The following is a 21210-nucleotide window of genomic DNA, read 5'->3' as shown; positions in this document are numbered from 1 at the left end:
AAGAGAGGCCGCGAACATGCACAGCGAGTACCGCGACGTCGAAACACAAACGGAAAGGACGCGAACATTGACATCGACGTTGCGACGTGCCACAGGGACAGCGCATGTTGTTACGCATGGAAGAGACGTCGCGAACATGCACAGCGAACACAGGGGCGTCGAAAAGAAACGCAAAGGGCGGGGATGTGGTCGCAGACCATACCTTAAACTCAACAGTGCAACGCATGGCTTGCCACAAGGGGAGCACATATTGCTACACTTTCAAAGAAGAGACGCCGTGGACATGCACAGTGACCACAGGGACGTCTAAGTACAAATTGGAAGGACTCGAACGCGGCAATCCTCTTCTCCACCTCCAGGCGCCTTCCACTTCCGGGCACCTTCCTCCTTCGGCACTCGCTTTCCTCGCGGCGACAATTTCGCTGGTTTCACAGACGCTTGCGCGAAATATTGCAGCAACTCCACTGCAGCTGTCCTACTATTTGTAAGCATAACACTAAATTTCAGTTGGCCCGCCGCAAAAGTTAAGTTGGTTCATCCAAAAATTTAACGTGGCCCATGTTCAACTTGAATAAGTTGAACAAGGGCGAACTTACATTTTTAGGCTGCAAGTTGGTGCAGCCCCAAATTTAAATTGGCCCATCCACAAATATCATGTTGGCCGACATGCATATTTAGGTTGGCATGCCGCCAAATTTCAAGTTGGCCCACCCCCAAATTTCAATTGGCCCATCCCTAAGTTTAGGTAGGCCAATGTCCAAATTTCAAGTGGACGCACCGCAAATTTAAGTTGGCCCAACCCCAGATTTGGCCCATCCCCGCATTTATGTGTGCTTACTTTCACATTTCAAGCTAACCCACCCTCAAATTTCAAGCTGGCCCGCCCCCAGAGTTTTAGTTGGCCGGACCCCTACATAAAATTTCCCATGCATTTTCATAACCCTTGTGTCGCATTAGGTGTTCTCTCCGATGAATTTTCTTATTGAAATTTTCCTCGACGCCCATAAATCTACCAATAATCTAAATTTACACTATATGCGGATTAGATGTTTCAACTTCACAAATTACGCATTTCTCTGCAAATACAAGGCATTTTCTTTTGGCACGACTTTTCATATGACGGACCCGGGGTAGTCACCAGAGAATCGAGTACGGACTGGATCATCGGCCGCGCCTGAAAAGCGACCGCGCCTGCAATGAAATCAGTTTTTAAAGCGCAGTTCTTAGGCGCCCGTTCTTGTGTTGGGCGTGGCGTGCTTCGGCGTGCCTCGGCGTCGTACCTCGTAACCGAGCGAGCGAGCACAGCTAAAGGTGAAAGCAAACAGGGAGCGTAGCGGGAGATAAAAGAGAGTGCGAGGAGGAAAGCGAAGGAGGAGCGGAGGGCAGACGGCGTGCGCATGCACTGAGTTGTCGGCGGCCATGGCATCTGCGCTTCCCTATCATCTGCGCTTCCGAAGGGTAGGCGTGGCAGGGTGCCATGAGGTGGGGAGAGCTGCGCTCCTCCACAGCGTCTGCTGCTCTGGTGAGCCTGCAGTACCAGCGTGTGTGACGGGGATCACTGCTCCTGCAAGGGACGATGGCGAGCGGCTTCGACTAGCGCTCAATGTTACGCTCCCGTGGGTGTTGCCACTGACACTGGTGGTACGGCGTCCCCGCGATGAAGGGTCGCTGTCGTCGTTGCTGGAACGAAATCGTGAGAAGCGTAGTGCCGCACAAGACGCGATGGGTGGCAAGGATGGTTACGACATTTTGCCAGAGCAGCATGCGTCGTCTGTCTGGAACCAAAGTGCTGCATGAGCGCAGGTCTGTCTGCGGCGGCCGCTGCGAATCGCTCCCACGCGTCACCCACGCGCTGCCTGTCGTTATCTCCAGATTAGCGAGGCAGACGTGCCACACTTCGTTCCCTTTGAGACGGGCCGCACGAGGCAGATATTGCGCGCCGTCCAACATATCGTGAAACGAAAGCACGTATTGAGGTACGCTCAAATTTTGCATCAGGGAGTGTCGTAAATGTCGGGGAATATGTTTATTATTCTGTAAATTTTCTTCTCATGATCAGCGTCACCTCTGAGTAATTCGCCTAGATAAACGCACTCTCGTGCAGCCCCTAGAGACCGACTGGCGATCCTGAATTTTCGTTCTCTTGCCAAGCTATTGAACATTATCTTTGTTCTGGGTTTTACGGGCCAAAATCACTTTATGATTATGAGGCATGCCGTACTGGAATACTCCGGAAATTCTGACCACCTGGGGTTCTTTAACGTGCATTTAAATGTAAGTACACTGACGTTTTCGCATTTCGCCCCCATCGAAATGCGGTCGCGTTGGCCGGGATTCGATCCCACGACCTCATGCTCAGTAGTCCATCACCACAGCGACTGAGCAACCACGGCGGTTTTATTGTTGTATTGTGCTTAATATTTTTCCATCCCGGTCTTACACTTTCTCAGTTAAGAACTTGTATTTATAGCGCCTTGTCCGTCGTACATGTTCCTCTTTAGTCCGCGTCTTCGCAGCGCTCTTTTCTTCAAGTATGTATTTATTGTAATTTGTCCCCAGTGTTGCCGAATAGGACATCGTCATGTTCAAACCGAAGGTTGCTGAGAAATTCGCCGTAGATGCTCATACAGAAGCCTTCCCAGTATAACTTCAACACTTCTAAGCATGCAGTGAGTAGCATTGAAGAGATTGTGTCTGCTCGCCTGAGACATTTCTTAATAGGTAACTGTCTACTTTTCTTGTATAGAGTCAAGACTTTTGCAATGTTTGTAAATATTTCCCAAGATATTCACCTAAGCCTCCTGTACTCTCTGACCACGCAATGCCTCTATGACTGATGGTATCTGCACTAAATCAAATACTTTTTCTTATAGCGTATCAAAGCCATATAGAGGTTGATTATATTCCGCAGTTTTCAATCACCTGATTAATGACATTGACGTGATCAGTTGCACAACATCCCTTCCAAAAGCCAGCATCTTGGTTCATTAAGGTCAGCTTTTACACTGATTTTATTCGAAATTACCTTAGTGAATATTTTATACAATACTAAAAGGAAGCTAATTGGCCTATAATCCTTCAATTCTTTGAATCCTGCCGTCTGATGGATTAGTATAATGTTGACATTCTTCCCGCTCTCTGGCAGACGTTTAGTCTCGAGGCATTGCGTATGAAGGGTCGCAAGCTATCCAAGCATGGTATCTCTTCCATCTTTGAGTAAATTCACTGCTATTCTAACCTCTCCTGTCGCTTTTCGCCGCGCCATGTCTTGCAAGGCCCGTCTAACTTGAGCACTAGTTATGGAAGGAGCATCTGTATCCTGGTCATAACTACTTCGAATGGAAGTAGTGTGGCTGCTCTGGGTACTGTGGCAAATCTGTCAATTTTCAAGTCTTTATTTCAGTTTGTACGTACACTATTAAAAATTTCACACCCTTGTGGGTGTAATAGGGGTATTTCGGTGTTATCACCTTCGTAAACACCCTTGAAATGCCCTTTATCTAACAAAGGGTGTTCTACAAGAAAACACCCTTAGGACCCCCAGTCCTTCTAATTTACAACATAATTTTAGTGGTCTAAATTAACAAGGATATGGTATGATAAACGAACATTGGCAGGTTACAGATTTACATTATACAGTTGTGCCAAGCAGTGGGACATCCTTTGTCCTTAGTGCAGCATGCTCTGTTATTATGCTGTGCTGCCTGGTGCAGTGTACTATCACTGCCGAGGAAGATGACGAAAAGCATGGGGTGTGTGCCTTGCTGCAATGGCGAAACCTTAAATTTTTTTTTGCCTGAAAGGGTCTCACATTAAATATGGTACTACATGCTCAACCAGGGAAGCAATGTGGCCACACCTCTCACATTCTGACTCATATACTGAACAAAATGGTTGCATAACTAAGACTAGGCAGTATTTACGATACCTAGGCCATCCTTTAACTACAGGGCTGTAGTGAACGCTAAAATACTTGCAGGGACCCGCCGTAGTTGCTTAGTGGCTATGGTCTTGGGCTACTAAGCACGAGGTCGCGGGATTGAACCCCGGCCACGGCGGCCATAATTCGATGGGGGCGAAAACCCCCGTGTACTTAGATTTAGGTGCGCGTGAAAGCGCCCCAAGTGTTCCAAATTTCCCGAGTTCCCTACTATGGCGTGCCTCATAATCATAAAATGGAATTGGCACGTAAAACACCATAATTCAATTTTTAATTTTTACTTCTGGGGAGAGAGAGAGAGAAAGAAACGTTTATTATGCGAAACAGTGTCCTGAGCGAGGCCCTGTATCACCCTAAGGTGGGAAGGCTGCTTCGTCCAGGAACCATCTGGCAAAACGCCTTTTTTGGAAGGGTGCTGTCCATGCTACGCCCGTATTGAAAGGGTGATGTCAGTGCTATACCCATATAGGAAGGGTGTCGTTTGTATTAAACCCATGACTTAAAGGAGGCTTTTGATTTAACACCCGTAGGCAAGGTGTCGTCATTTTAACACCCTTTCCTTTGTGGGGTGATAGCACCCTTTGCTTGGAGTGTAAGAATACACCGAAAAGGGTGTCACCGATGGGACACGTCATTTACAGCCTTAAGTGTGTTTAAATTTTTAGTGCGTACAAACTGGGGAACGTGAAAAAAAAAGTGCGAATTATACACCACTTGACGGGACTCACCACTCCTACAACTCAGCAGTAGGTGCAAGGCAAAAAGCAACCACTGGGAGTAAAATTTGTGGAAATTTCTATGCACATATAAAGAACAAGATTGACAGAAATGGCTTATGTCTCCTAGGCGGCAACAATACGTTACGCAAATAATTGTCAAGTTACAACACAGAGTGGTATAGCGTAAGTTAAGAAGTAAAAACTCGTCATTACGGTAGCCTAGATTTCTGACTAAATCTATCGCGGATGGCAGCCAAAGCCATAGTATTTAGCTGGTCATGGAAAGAGGTATTCAAGCACTTTAGAGCAAATAGAGTAGTATAATATTTAGTTGTACACATTGGTAAAATAACATTACTCAGCACTCTGATGTCATATGATGATTGGCGACATGCACAAATGGAACAATTTCAGAAATAAATTTATCCTTTTTGCTTGTTTTTGTTTTATAAAAGCATGCTAACCTGTCATTAAATAATTTGTTGACAGATACAATATTATAATGTAGGCAAACGAGCCTATAGGGCGAATCATACGACGCGCCGACAATCACGCGGACCATTTTCTCTTGCAAAATTTGCTGTATCAGAACGTTAGACACCGTTGTGTTGCTCAGGAGAAGGGGACAATAGCTTAGTAGGGAATAAAAAATGCATAATACAAAGTGATCTTAGAGTTGATAGGTAAACTATGCCTGCTACGCGAATTAATTCCGATGATTCTACAAAGTGTTGAAGAAAGACGATTAACATTGAAATCTCATGTCATCGTACTGCTGAACGTTACCACTAATTATTTCAAGGTGTCCACGCGTTCGATCACTGTGCCACTGAAGCATATAGAGGGGCGGTAAGTTATTCGGTTTCTTTGAAGGTGAAAGAGTATGGCTTTGTTTATCTTTAGGGAATTGTGGCAAGTGATGAGAGCGCATGGTTTGCGGTGTCTGGTAAGTGTTGTACATCGCTGCAAGAGAACAATAGCCTGTTGTTTGCATGCATATATAATGTATCTTCAGTGGGTATCGGAGCTCGGAACATTATATATATATATATATATATATATATATATATATATATATATATATATATATATATATATATATATATATATATATATATGCTGCAGGAGTGCCCCAACAAGCTAACCTGAGGAAGCCCGTTCTAACTTCCTAGAATCTGTGAACAGTATGAGCAGTGCTGTTTAATGTGCACGTATAGAGACCGTGAACCCAGATATTGATATATTAAAAACGGTATTGACAGTGATCTATTCACAGATCTATTGACATCGGTGCCTATCTAGTCCCTCGTGTACAGTGACGCATGTCGGCGTGGCAGAGATTCGTTGAAGAGAGGCACGTATGTACACATTGCCACATACGGCAGTGGCCGAACTTCGTCGGATGGTCGGTTTCGAGCCCCGTCACCCAAGCACAGCCGCCCTGCGGTAGGAATTACATCACCGATTACCCAATAACCCCGGTGGGCGGGAAAATTGATAGATAAATGCAAACACAGACAGACAGACAGACAGACAGACAGACAGACAGACAGACAGACAGACAGACAGACAGACAGACAGACAGACAGACAGACAGACAGACAGACAGATAGATAGATAGATAGATAGATAGATAGATAGATAGATAGATAGATAGATAGATAGATAGATAGATAGATAGATAGATAGATAGATAGATAGATAGATAGATAGATAGATAGATAGATAGATAGATAGATAGAAAGAAAACACCGGTATAAGAACACTGTAAATATTGCTGCCCAGCTAGTACTTGCACTAAGGAGCAACAGCATTCTCTTATACGATTTCTGCACAGTGATGATGTGAAAGCTGTTGAAATTCACCGCAAAATAAAGGTCCAATATGGTGATGCATATGTGTGACAGCAGCAATACCACGACTGAACTCAGCAGTCGCAAACAGTGTGGCGTATGTTGCCGATGAGCCTCTTCCTGGTCAGGCGCATCACATTGTAACTCCAGAAAACATTGAAGCCGTCGTGGTGGAAAGTCACCGAGTGAGACTAGATAATATTGCCGCAACTGTAAACATCAGTCATGGTTCAGCACACTGTGCAGGATGTGCTCGGATTTCACAAGGTGTTTGCAAGCTAGGTGCCCCCCGGCAGCTGACTCTTGAATTGAATGAGTGATTTCTTGATGCCTGTGGATAACTTCTGCGACGCGTTAAACAAGAAGGTGATATCTTTCTTGAAACGATTGCCAGCGGGGGCGAAACCAGACTGCGCTATCTCCAACTATAAACGAAGTGAGCGAGTAAGGAATGGCGCCGCGCTTTATCACCTTTGGGTGAAGGTAGTCCTGAACGCAGCCATCAGCAGTGAAGGTTATGCTGACCCTCTTTTGGGACGAAAAACGCGTCATTTCGGAGCCCCGCCCGTTGGAACCCTATTGGAAAACCCCGTATCCGGTGTCCAGTGCCATGCGGGATTATGGGCCCAGTGTCGCGCGCTGGATGCTGGGACGCTGGGCAGGCGCGGCACACTGGGACATGCTGGGTACTGCTGCGAAAAGCAGCTATAGAACGTAGAATACGCGGTGCCTGGCGTCAGTACGTATTTTTTTTAATACAGAAAACAACAGAGAGGGTTTTAGTGCAATAAAAAATGATTGAAAGTGTCTCGGCTACGATTCGATCGTCTGACATCCACATCTCAAGCCCGGTACTTTACCACTGCGCCCCGTCAGCACATAAAAATGTATAGATAATTTGCTGTGTCAAGAATCAGGCGCTGTTTTAGTTTCACAGACCTGTCTCGTGCAGACATGGTAGATGCGCTATCGCCCCGCAACTAAATGTTACGACTGTATAAGAAATAAAACATTGTTGTCCACATTCAGTAGTATGATCCGAAATGCCACAAAACCGATTTTCTTCTGCGATTGGTATTTTAACTTTCAAAAAAGTCCTAAATGAAGCGCCTACCCGGGATGCTGTATGAGCTCTTGCTGCCGCATTTGATAGCGGTTTCTTATACTTCGCGCAAGACATATACAAGGTTTCCTAAGTTCAATGAGGCGTTTCAATCGACACGTTTGTCCAGTCACATGTTTTCGTCGGAAATGTGTAGGGTAGTGCTGGCAGTCTTAATTCGGCGACAGGACACATGCCTATTTTTATAATGCGTCACATCGGCGCTCATCGCTTCTTGTACTGACACTGCAGACACGAAAAAATGGTTTATTTAGGAATATCGATGCAAAAGCTGAAATATGGAGTGATTTATCCTTGTTAGACTTGTTGATTCCCGAGCCCTGACAGGCCGATAGTGTGTAGACGGACTTGGCGGATACGCTAGGCCTAAGCTTCGGTAGAAGGTACCGATCTCGGCGCGGGTACCTGGCGAATGCTTAAATGTCCGTATTTGTGCCTCAGAACCTTTTATGTATTATTTTTTGGGGATACTAAGGAAGGTGAAAGCGCACGAATCGCCTCAGCTTTGTTATCGGTGCGATAATATCAACCAGTGGTAGGCTTCGAACTAGGGGTCAGTTCGAATGCGTGTAAACGATTTCTGTGTTTCGTGCCGACTCTACAACGCTGCCACAACAGCGACAACACGCAGCGATCCATTGTGCACAAATTACTAAAAGATGACGCGACCTCAGCGTTTTCGTGGTTTCGTTCAAGAATGTAGCGGTCCGCCCAGTCCTCGGAGAAAATGCAAAAGACGAAAGTGATATTCATTGTCAAATACGCATGCATAAACAGGGCAGCTCACGCACCTTTATTCCAAGCTGCGCCACGAAATAGACTTTCATCACCCCAAGAATAGCGTTATTTAGGACAAGAGATTATTATCAAGCGATGAAATTGTATAAAGCATTTAATGGAGAGAGAAAGAGAGAGAAACTTTTATTGGCTTGACGATTTACGTGCAGTGGTCGGAGACCCTTTAGTCCAAGGCCCCGCTGGCCTCGGCCGCCCGCTTGACCTGTCTTATGAAGGACTGTTGTCCCGCCAGGTCTGAGCTGGTTAGTTGTGCCTCCCATTGCCCCATTGTGTGGTGTGTTTTATCAAACGGGTGTGATTCACAATCCCAAGTACTGTGTTGTAATGCTGGTATGCCTCCGCACCACGGGCAGTCGGGCCTGTAGCGAGTGGGGAACATGGCATTCTGTAATTTAAGGTGGGGGAATACCCCAGTCTGAATTTTGCGCCAGCTGGCGGCTTCTCCACTGAGTTGTGGGTGAGGGGGAGGGTATTTTTTCCTGGTTGCACGCTGATGAGCGAGAATCTCCTGGGCATTCGTTGGATTGGGGTCATTACAGTGGCCACATGGGACCGTCCCAGTCGAGTCGGCCCGGTTAATAATACCTCGGGCTAGCGAATCGGCCAGTTCGTTCCCCTGAAGACCTGTATGACCTGGACACCATAGGATCCGGTAATGATGGGCGAATTTCGTCGGTATTATTGAGTGACATGTTTTGGTCACGTGGCCCCTGAGAAAAAGGCGACATGCTTATTGTGAGTGTTATTATGGTGACGCTCTTTTGCGTGCGTTCCGCGTGAGCGAGGGCCATTGCCACGGCGAAAGTTTCGGCAGCCGCCGGAGTACCTGCCTTGACGGATGCCGTAAATTGTTGCTGTGCTTTCGTGTCGACGATTGCCACGGCGTACCTCCTGATGTTCTTTTGGGCATCACTGGCGTTCGAGTGTACGTTCGAATACGCGCCTGCGTCCGTGTATATTGTGTTGTACGTGGGATTATTTTCATACATTGTTCTAATATGTTGTGCGCGTGCTTTTCGCCTTGCTTTATTGTATTCAGGGTGCATGTTTTTGGGTATGGGGACCACTGTTATTCGAGCTCGTGTGGAGTTTGGTAGTGGTAATAGGTGTTCGCTGATAAATTGTGGGTGTGGGGAAAATCGTGCCCTTGTCAGTAGGGCCCGTCCTGCGTGAGTGTAGCTCAAGCGTTCCCTCTGGGAGATTAGTGTGGCTTGTTTTAGTTCTTCGAATGTGTTGTGTACTCCTAAAGCTAGCAGGCGATCTGTGGACGTCCCCTTGGGTAGTCCGAGGGCCGCTTTGTATGCTGATCTTATTATGATGTCGACCTGCCTTTCCTCCTCGCGACTAAGGAAGTGGTAGGGCAGGCCGTACGTGACTCGGCTTATCACTAGTGCTTGGACGAGCCTCAGCGTGTCGTGTTCTTGCATGCCCACTTTCCTAGAAGTTACGCGACGGCTCATTTGCGCAATGTTATTTGCGGTGGTTTTCAATGTTTTGATGATGTGGGATGCGTTCCCGCTACTTTGGAGCAAGAAACCCATGATCCGCATCGCCTTAACTTCTTGGACCGTGTGTCCTTCCACAACGATGTTTACAGGTCCGTTAGATATGTAGCCCCTCGAGTGTACCCGAATGACCTGCGATTTTTCAGGGGCACATTTGGGGCCACTGCTCCTCGAGAATTTGTCTACTGCCTTGGCTGCTTGTTGTAGTACTTGTTCTTTGTGTCCCAGAGAGCCCCTTGCTGCCCACAGCGTTATGCCGTCCGCGTACAGTGTGTAGCCCAAATCGGGGATTTGGTCCAGCTGTCGCGCCAGGCGACACATCGCTATATTGAACAGCAAAGGAGAGATTATTGCCCCTTGGGGTGTTCCTCTACTGGGCATATTGAACTTGTGGGAAGTGATTTGACCGATTCCTATTGTAGCGGTGCGGTTGGCGAGAAAAGCCCGCACGTAGTTGTATGTTCGTTTTCCGCATCCCGTAAATTCGAGTTCCTCCAATATTGTTTTGTGTGAAACGTTATCAAATGCATCCTTGAGGTGTAGTGCGAGCACTAGTCTTTCCTCTCCGCGGGCGATGTTAGCTATAACTTCTTCTCTGATCAGTAAGAATGCGTCTTGACCGGATAGCCCCATACGGAACCCTATCATGGTGTTTGGAAACCATCATATTTCTACAAGGTACCGCTGCAGTCTTATTTGTACTACTCGTTCGTACAGTTTACCCAGACAGGACGTGAGAGAAATGGGCATTTAATAGAAGTTTCGATGTAATATCTGGTAGCCTTATGTATCTGTGTTTTTGCATTTCTTTGTTGACATGAAGCAAAGTGTAAGTGAGAAACATGTCACTGAAGTTAGGTATACAGCTATATATATGCATGTATATGTATGTGCGCATATGTTATGCTGCCTCCCTGCAGAAACAAGGATTGTGGACACGTCAAGCTGTTGAAGGACAGCTTTTTATCTACAGTCCCTCCATCTGTAAATGTACAGCATGGCTAATAAACAATTTCATTTCAATATTCAGCAGCGCCTATCCTCCTTGCGTACTGGAGCCATGGCGCGGCACAAACGCAAGCAGCGCAGTTTCCAGTGTGAGCCAGCGAACCGCAGTGAGAACCAACGCCTGTACAGCACAAACCAGTGCGCCCCAGCGTCATGGCAGTGAAACCAGCGTCTCGCCCAGTGCAACCCAGCTCTTATCCAGCGTTCTCACTGGTGTTCCCGCGACTTCCAGCGTCCATAGTGTGATCTGGTGTTTAAAAAATGGCTGTGGCTTCGCTAAGGTTAAGCCCAGGATGCGAAGCATACTAGCCTTTATTTTAGTTGTTGAACCACTGTTTAGCCTGGTGAACTGCTGTTGCTTGGCTATATTTGGTTCGGCGAGAATGTAGTACAATGGCACGTATTCTCCGCTTGGTTGCATTTCGCCGCTCCGAGCGAGTAGAAGTAGTCCCAGATACACTCGCAACTTCATCCTTTACCTCGGACTCTGTGGAGGAACGCTGTTGTTTAGCTGCGTACTGTGCACGTCGCTTGGCAAGCTGAACTTCTCGTTCTTCGGTCGTTTCCGTGGCTCTTTGTAACTTGCGCTTTGCGGTCTGACGAGCGGCCCTTTCCTTTCCCGCCATCGCGCTATACAACTGGCCTCGACGGGAGCGCGCCGCTCTTTTATACAGCTGTTATGACGCCAGTGCCCTAGCGGGAGGAACGGGAGTTAGGCCGCAGCACCGGCTGTGCGACCGCAGGCGAGCGCAAGAGTTGAGCCCGGCGCCCGGCTTGCAGCTGTTGTGACCTCAGTGCCCTAGCGGGAGGAGCGGGAGTTAGGCCGCAGTACCATCTGTGCGACCGCAGGCGAGCGCACGAGCTGAGACCCGGCTATGTAGCTACGCGGCCGCCAGCGAGCGCACGAGTTGAGCCTCCGCTTATGCAGCTGTTATGACGTCATATGGTAGCTACGCGGCCGCGCGCGGCGCAGCAAGGAAGAGCGTGGTTGTGCGGCTAGTATGCTTCGCATAAAAAGTGCTGGTTTCACTCTGGACGGCACTGGAAGACGCTGGTTTTTGCAATAGGGAAGGGACCACTATCATTAGTGCCTGATACTCTAACCTAAAACCTAAAGAATTACTTTGGCCTGCATTCTAATCAACATGATGTGCATTTCTGTGTACAAGCGTTCTCTTGCAACAAGACAAGGCACAGCTGCACACAGCCCGTGCAACCATTGCGACAATATCAGCCCAGCAGTTTGAGCTTTTTGGACACTCGTCACTCTCAACAGATTTTGCTCCGAGTGGCTTTCGATGTTTCGCACTGTAAAAGAAGCCCTAGGCAGCAACAAGTTTCCTTGTCATGAAGTGGTACGCCACGCGGTTTGCGAGAGATTCTGCACATTCCATAACAAGTCATTTTCAACGGGAATCCAGGCACTTTTTAAGCCCTGGCAAACGGGTGCACTGAATTTGGGGGAGATTATGTCAAAAAATTAATACTGCAGTGTGCCACGTGCGTTTAGGGTTATCATTTGACTCACCCTCGTACATAGGTAGATAGATAGCTATCGTTCAAAGTTCCCACCGAATGCTCACCGCATTAAAATGGGCAGGTCCCACTGATAGCTTAAGAAAAATGTTGGGCTAATTGATGTTCTTGCTTTTCCTGTGACATATTTTTCAACAAGAAATGTTATTAACGCAATAAAGGAAGGCTGCAGGACAGAGCGCTAGTGGTCGACTTTGGGAACCTTACGTCAGGCGAAACATATATTGAGTAGCTGGCTATTCTTTGTGAAACAAGCAGTTTTGTATGTGACCCGCGCCCCTGTGGGACAACAGCTAGCAGCCAGACGACGATCATATATTGGCAATGGCGTGAATAGTACTACCGCCGTTCGGCAGAAATTTAAACCATCCCCGTTGTTGTGTTTTCATAAGTACTGGCAGCGCGCAATCAAGAGAAACGCAGATTGTGACATCCTTTCCAACTAATTGTTATAAAATTGAACGTACCTATATTTATATCATGTGATCATATTAAAACGATGATGACATTTGTACTCCGGTGAAGAAACGTTAAAATATGTTTAATCTGGGCCGCTTATGAACACGGTACAATATCCCACAGCTTGTAGGTGCTGCTATCTGCTGCAATGAAGGCGGGCGGTCTAGCATAGTGTCTGACCGCGCTATCTGCGGGAAAGGAAGAGGGAGACGCGCTAGCACGTGACCGGAGGCTCCAAACGTATCATTGAGCTAGTGGGCTTTGGCATGAAAGAGGTACGCGTGTGAGCGCGGCCTAATTGCTAAGAGGGAAAAGAAATTCCGCTTTCGCCCAAAAGGTTAAAGATTGAAAGTTATATCTATACGTCAGGCTGTAAAAAAAATTTAATGTTTGCAGTTTTAAGAACTTTACAAACTGTAGTACTCCAATCAACAAACTCGCTGTCACGCCCGGACAGGCAAATATGGACAGCTCCAACTCGATGACCGCGGAAACTTGTCGTTATAGCGCGCAGAGCATGGCAACGTGTTGCCTATATTTCTGCTGAAATACCGCTCTCTCTATACCACGCGCGGGACGTATGACAGTGACACCTTCTTGATATAGTAGCGCTTGTAATAGCGTTCGCACGCAGGAAAAAGCAGTATTGTTTCGATACCTATGTTGCTATAAATCCTTGTTCTCGTGAACTGGGTGCAGTTCCACGCACGTATGAGTTGAAAAGTTTTATTGGGCGCTTGCCAAGTCGTAGCAAAATTTCACTGCGCATAAAAAGTACTTATTTATATAAGCGCTAGCTTGCCCTTTTCTTGCGCGTTTGGTTGGCTAACAACGGAGTATGGCTCCACCGGCTTGAATGGCGCCCTCCATTTTTTCTGGCAGAGACCCGTAGAGAGCCTGTATGAAGGCTGTGTCACCTTGAAGACGTTTCCACTGTTCTTGTATAGCTTCACACAGTTCATCAGCGGTCGCCAAGTCCAGGGAGCGCCATGGAAGGTTAGCCTTCATACGTGCCTAAACGCGCTCTATCATATTCATGACCGCACCCTTCGCACACCACTCAAGGCGCATTACCCTTCGTTCATCTAGAAGCCCTGCCCCGACCTTTGCTGCATGCACGGCAGGCAAGTCCTGTTGGAATAGATAGCACCCATCCGGGTGTGGATGATTCAGTGCATATGGGGCCATCTCGTGCTCCAGCAATGTGCAACATGCAGCACTCGTAAATCTCGCAGAGATTCTTGCAAGGAGACATAGGCCATCACGTGAAAAAGCCGCCCACACGTTTACTGATGTGCGTGCGCTTGCGGCCATCTCCTTGATGTTCTGCGGACAGAAGCGTGTGTTCTTCATGCGCCACACTTTTTCCCGCTGGTCCCAGGGGCTCGAGGTAAATAGATGCGCTGGAGAAGATGACATGTTTCCGATTCGCCACCCTCCAGGTGAGGTGTTGGACATGGAACTTTAGGCGAGGAGTTTTGTTGGCAGTTGTGAGGAGGGGCTTCTGAGCGGCGATGTGACCTCTGAGCGCGGCTTCCCTTAACCTTCGCCGTACCGTGCTGTCGCTTACATTTGCTAGGTTGAGAGTACTGCGCACGTCCTTCGCACTTTGAAATCGCTTCTCATTGACTGCAGCAAAAATTTGTAGGCCATGGTCCATCGACGTGGCGCGGAGTCACCTCTTGTGCGAGTAATCCTTAATGCGTCCTTAATCTCGCCCATAATATTTTTACGGGGCCCTATGTATCGCTATAAGTATTCCCTTTGTTTTTTTTTTGCTGAAGTTTTTCCTGATTGCCTAAAAGCTACCGAAGACCTACACTTACACTATCATAAAAATTAAATGTCTTAACTTCTCAAATTGCGCCTTCTTGTGCAGATACGAGGCATTACCCTTTTCGCGTGACATGGTTGGCGGGCTCGCCAAAGAATACTTACGCTTAAAAAAAGACAAAATTAAGCCACATTAAACAGTACAACTGCAAAGCGATGTGCCGGCTAGTCAAGTAGAAATCCAGTTTTACATTATGAATAATTTTGTTTTTCTTTTTTGAATAGGTAGTCGCTAAAGACAGCATTGTGACACTCCTGTCTTGCTCAATGCTGCTTTAACTACTCATCGTTCTTGTCTAGAATTCCTACACAATTTTTCCGCCTCTGAAAACGCTTCAACTGAAGCTTTTGCTCAGAAATCTTATGCACAGTCATTTTCCGTGCACTTTAAAAGTCATACTTTTATCAAGGCAACATTTTAAAAGTGCACACTTTGCATATTTCTGAACGGCGAGGTATTACTGAAAGTTTGGATGAAAGATGCGTATTTAGTGTTGCGTCGTGTAACGCTAGAACTTTCTTATTCGTTGTTCAGGCAGATGCATTCATGAGTGACCGAGGGGTGCAATGCGAGTGATGGTTCGCTAAGAATGCCTAAAACGCTTCATGAAACCAACAAAACTGATTGTATTAACAAATATTTCATCATACTTAATCGAAAATCAATTTATCATACAATTGCGTCCTCAACTCCTGAATAGTTTACCACACCGTTGTGTGGCTTTCTTTGATTTTCTGACAAATTCTGTTCTTTTGAATCAACAAGCACGGCTTTGCCTTCCTTAGCAACTTTCTAGTGAGCAGTTTATATTTATTGTATCTATATGAACAGGTGAAGTACACAAGCAAATCATGCGACTTCGTTTTCAAGAGCGATAAATTAGCTCACCCAGGAAGGCACCTTTTCTTATCGACTTTCTTTTGCAAATGAACAGACGCTGTCACGTTCCGATTAAAATAGGCAATTGTTACCGCTTTACATTTTCCTTTAGTGACTCATGTTGCATGATTCCATGAGAAAAATGAATGAGTACAACTCAACACCCTATTGTATTATATAAAGGTTATTTGCATAAAGAGCACGCGGAACGCACACCAAAAAGGTGGAAACACAAGAGTAAGGAAACAGAAACGGGCATTCAGCCAACTGCACTGAGGTGCTTGAACCAATGATGTGTATATTTTGCACTTAAACCTGCTGTACAGTGCTTTTGGGCATTTGTGTTTTCGCGAAGCATGCTTCTACTTCTGAGGAACGTGTCATGTGACAAAGGAACGAAACGCCAACAGTGCACCTCATAAGAGCTTGTAACACGGCTGAGGCAACTGTAACATCTTTTGTAACGCGCCGAAGTATCTTAGAGGTTGAGGCATCGCGGTGCTGAATTCGTGGTCGCGTGTTCGATCCCCGCAGTGGTGGCCTCATTTCCATGGGAGCCAATACAAAAGCGCCAATTTAACTTAGATTTAGGCCCAAGCCAAGGAAACCCCAGGCTGTCCTAAATATTGCGACGTAGCCTGCACCGCATTCCTCATAATCGAATCCTGTTTTTGGCATGTAATACGCCAGAATATGAATTAACATTCTCTGCATTCGCTGATGCGCTGAGCAGGATTTCAAAGGAAATAAGCATGAGAAAGCCAGGCGAGTATTTTTATTATACAGGGCATCAGTGAATCACTTTTCAAAATGAGGGATATTAAGCCAGAACAACGTCGAGTTCAAAACTTAGCAGGGCGAGAATATATATATATATTTTTTTTTTTGGCACGCAAGTGGTCTGTCTTCCCAAGTGCAGTTACGCGTTGAAGTGGCCGCACACCTGAAACAGTTTGAAATGAAAACATGGTAATCGCTCCACGACAGTAAACATGCTTTATTTTGATGCACTGATAATTGTTCGGCTTTTCCTAAGGCAATCAGAGAAACTTTTTCTAATCGTCGCACAGATAAGTTAGTGACTAGTATCGCGTAAAACATCAAACCGCAGGTCTCACACGAAGCTTTATCATTATACATTTGTGCCAGCGCGACAGTGTTCGTGTTTTTTCTCTTCGCAGGTTCTTAGGTTCCTAGGAAGCCATCGTTACTATACACCAACCGCATACTGGTGCCTTGTGTTCCCGGATCCATAATTAAAGATCCACCAGGCTGAAGACAGAGTTCCGTGCCTTCTTACAATGCCAACAGACGAAAGTTCTATGTGCCATTAAATATACCCCAGTCCAAATGACTTGTAATAAAGTTCAAGATGAATACAAGATGCAACAAAGCCCAAGGGTGCTCCTTTCTAGATTTGTCTTTTGTAGAGTATGACCAGTGCAGAGCAAATTGCTAGGCTATGCAATACGAACTACTGCCTCTATACTACTCTTAAACATACCCCATTATGCGCAAGAAAAGAATATGTGTTATGCCCTGAGGCATTTATCCTCGCATTAAAAAAAAAAAAAAGAATATGTGTGGTAAAGCTGCGTGCCACAAGGCTGGAGGCGGCGAGCGGCCATGTATCTTCATCTTTCTCCTTCTGCCCTGCTGGGGCGCTGATATGCGACAGTCCCGTCTAGCGACGACTATGAACTATCATTGCGCTTGCTTTGCCATTCATAGTCTGGCTGGCACTCTCAGTTCAGCACTCTCACGGTCTCTTGACTACTCTGAGGTTTCATTCATTCACGCAGGTGCTTGTACACATCTTATCGGCAAACCAATTGCGTGTTGCACTGGATTTCAACTAGAAATAGCTGACTTGGCAGGGTCATACTGTGTCGTCCTAGTCTGAAGCTCCGATATTTTTCTCGATTCAGTACCTGTGCTTTCTTCTATTGAAGTGAACTCTGGGAATTTATAGAAGGGTGCGACGACCTCTTTGTCTCTGTATCTATCGTGCTTGATTGCGGTCGTTTCATGTGGTCGATGTGGCACCTGAACAGCCTGCCAACACCTGTAATGACATTTTAGGATCCCTTTACATACTTCCACTTTAAAACAGGCGGAAGCCATGCTGGTTAACAGGAAACATTACTAAATCGCCCGTGGTGTCAAGTATTCTTTTCCGACCATTCCTGATGTGTCATGCCATCCTCGTCGTCCGTGTTACAGCTACTTTATTACTTCACAACACCGGCGGAGGTGAACCGACATCAGCTGCGTATCTTCCCTCTCTTCTGACATGCCGGTGCTGAGGTTTGTTTGGCGGCTTTAAGAAATTTCACTGCCTTAATCGTACAGACGCATTGCGAAACCAAGGAATCAAAAGGCCGCATTTCCATCGCACCGGCCATTTTAATGGCAGCAAACTCGCCTGTTATTTATACATGTATTCTATTATATACTTTCTTGTAGAGATGGACGATTTGTTATCATTACGCAAGTGACGAATTTACATCGCCAAAGAAGGTCGAGCAATGAATGACTGGTCACACGGTTGCATACACAGTATGTACATCAGAATTTGTTGGTAGGTTGCTTCTCCTTATTCGTTAGGAGGAAAGCATGGAGTAGCCTCCGGTTAATTGTATACCACAGAAACAGTATTCTTTTCAATATTGGGGCAACTGTCTCTGCGAGAAAACCAATTTGCGGTTCTCGCTATGCATCCTGAAAGGCAGGATTGCCTCACGGTGGTGCTGATGTAAACGCACTGTCGGTAGAATGGTGTCCTACTGGATATTTACGGACACGACTACACTGTTTATCATTTGATCAATCTATTTCCGTGGAGCGCATTTTACGTACTAAGAACTCATATGTCTCGATCAATGGAGGGAGCGAATTACATGCATTGGGACTTTCTTGAATGCTGTCGTTGATTCTATTTGTTGTCTTTGTTGTCGCCGAAACTTGTGCAATCAGAATGCATGCGCGACACGAATAATGGTGTACTTTCTTGACGGCACGCAGGCACCAGCGATAGCGCTGGAACACTCAACGAATCATCTATAAAAGAGGACATCATCTATATTGGACAATCATCTATATTGAGGTTTCGACCATCGCCAACTGTGCTCACCACTATTGTTGTGCTTTAGTGTTGTTTTGTATCCACAAGTTCACCCATTAACGAGGTAGGTTCGTGACTCGTAGTTATGTCACCGTCTTATTTTTAACATGACCACAATGTGAGAATATGATTCTGTAGACGATCATCAGTCAAAGTGGTTCATGTGGTGCTAGTTAGGCCTTGCGGCAATTTCTGACGCTCGAGGCGTATTCACACCGTCGGCGCCGACACCTTCACTGCCATGCGGACCCACTGAGGCTGCGCGCGCTGCTTTTCTTTTTAACCAGAATTGAAGCACCAGAGACGACAGAACTAATATGGACTGACGCCCTTACGGGCCCGTGAGTATACCTGTATATATAGTCTGTCTTCCACTAAAGATTAATTAGTGTGTATGCCCATGTTCATTCCGTGGTCCCTGTTCTTTTGCTTCGCCATAATCGTGGTAAGAAAAAAATCATGCCCTACCCCTCCCCCCCTCCCTGCTAAGTGTTTCATGTGGACGAACTGCTCGCGCACGTAGGGTTAGATGGTCTCTGGAGACATGAAGTTTGCAGGAGGGGTTGTTGTGCGGGTGCCTGTGTAATTTTGTCGCTGTGCGTATGCGCTCCCCTTCTCCGCATTTATTCCCACAATTGTGCTTCCCTTTACGTCTCCCTAGTGTAGGTTAACAAAACCGATGCTTGTGTTCTGCTAAGCTTCCCTGCTTTTCTTCTTTTTTTACATCTCGTTTCTCTCTCTGCGCTTCATTGACACTGCAGTATTCTAATATTATTTACCGGAAATTCCTCTAACACGACAATTCACCACGGCTACTAGTACGAATACAGCCACCTCGACAGCTCGATCCTCGGCTGCTGACGAGCGTGTGATGTGAACTCTAGAGTTGATGGAAAAAATACTTAATAGAAAAATAAATTATTGCTCACGCCAGAGACAAGAGCTTACTTAGCACCGCGTTAGTATGATGGTGAACTCACGATTCTCAGATCTACCACTTTTTTGGGCAGAGGGAAGGCGTTCAGGCCACTCAGTGGTATCTCGGGTGCATTGCGCCAGGGCCAGTTTGTGATCAAGGGCACCTTTACTTGGTGTTCCGCGTTCGTGAAGATGTATCCCAGCCTGTATACTTTAAGAAGGCAAGCGGTAAGGCCTGCAGAATCAATCCTCCCCACTTCTTTGTCGAGTATGTTCAAGTAAATTCTGGAATACAAGAAAATGAGCAAATCTACTTTACTGCGAATACATTATGTACAACATGTCCGTTCCGTAAACGTTCTTACGTCCTGTTGACTGGGTAACGCAAGACCTTCCTTGCATTACCCGGTGAACGTTGTGTTAGCATGAGTAAATATTCGCATAGTTCCTGCAACTGCTTGAACACCCGCCGTGGTCGCTCAGTGGCAATGGCGTTGGGCTGCTGAGCACGAGGTCGCGGGATCGAATCCCGGCCACGGCGGCCCCATTTCGATGGGGGCGAAATGGGGCTCGTTAAAATGCACGTTAAAGAACCCCAGGTGGTCAAAATTTCCACTCCCGCACAACGGAGTGCCTCATAATCAGAACGCGGTTTTGGCACGTCAAAACCCCGTATTCTTTAACTGCTTGAACGGAATACCTAGATATGTTTCAAATTTGAATGAGCAGTACGAATTACTTTTCTATCGTAGAAAGAACCGACAATATCAAGTGCAACCCTCAGACGTCTTGTCCAAAGGTGGTCATGCTGGGGGCATTGCATAGTCTTCTCTTAAATTGTCGTATCACTGCAGATCCGGAGTTTCCTAAAGGCTATTCAGTATGTCTTATCTACTCCGGCAGCGACTACGTATGGCGCGGCTGACCGCAGCCACGTGGGCCCTATTTTGAAAGCCATCTGCGGTGGGCACAGTGTCTAGGCGGTTTAGGCGCGATGAGTGCGCGCTGTATTCTCGACACTTGGTTCACAGTTGAAGCGAAAGGCATCACGACGAGCGTTTCACTCGTTGCTGCTGCCGTTCTTCCTCACGCCAGCGTCCTTACTCTGAGTGCTGACCCCCGGTCATCGAGTGCGTGCGCTCATGTGTTCCTATGTGCGCGTGACACCATGCTCGTTAATTTAGTTTATGAACTAATGTCTGCAAGTCTATACGGCCGATAAAACTACTATCCTTACTTCATACAGCTGTGTAACAATTCGCTATTGCAATTGATGTTTAGCCTTTTGGTCGAAACCGCGGAATTTTTATTATTCCTTCGACTGCGCTTCGAGCTTGATGCGGTTCGGTGTCTTGCAGAATATTTCGCGTCGTAATGGGGTACCAGAGCAAGGGTACAGGAAGGGGCGCATGACACGTGAGCAATAATTAATTCGCGCATGCGAGGGTAGCGTGAAAGATGGAATACCTGAGTGGTAGTGTCGAGTGCGGTCAGTGACTTGTGGAGCACGGAAG

General features: G+C 46.5%; 1 protein-coding gene across 2 annotated transcripts in view; it reads right to left on the bottom strand.

Moving 5' to 3' along the window:
• Positions 1 to 16322: 16322 nt before the first annotated feature.
• The window catches only part of LOC129381877 (uncharacterized), a 38772-nt gene continuing 33884 nt past the window's right edge, over positions 16323 to 21210 (bottom strand). The window contains exons 6-7 of one of the 2 annotated variants that reach the window (XM_055065099.2): positions 19759 to 19981; positions 16379 to 16597 (exon numbers count right to left, since the gene is read on the bottom strand). In XM_055065099.2, coding sequence (XP_054921074.1) covers positions 16574 to 16597; positions 19759 to 19981 — 247 coding nt within the window. In that variant the 3' untranslated portion in view covers positions 16379 to 16573. Of the gene's footprint in view, positions 16598 to 19758; positions 19982 to 21210 lie in introns of both variants that reach the window. The other variant, XM_055065100.2, reaches the window with a different exon arrangement.

The sequence above is a fragment of the Dermacentor andersoni genome, chromosome 10 (assembly GCF_023375885.2).
Source record: "Dermacentor andersoni chromosome 10, qqDerAnde1_hic_scaffold, whole genome shotgun sequence".
In the NCBI taxonomy this organism is placed as follows: Eukaryota; Metazoa; Arthropoda; class Arachnida; order Ixodida; family Ixodidae; genus Dermacentor; species Dermacentor andersoni.
Note: the sequence above shows the minus strand (reverse complement) of the source record. Positions and strands in the feature narration are given on the sequence as shown.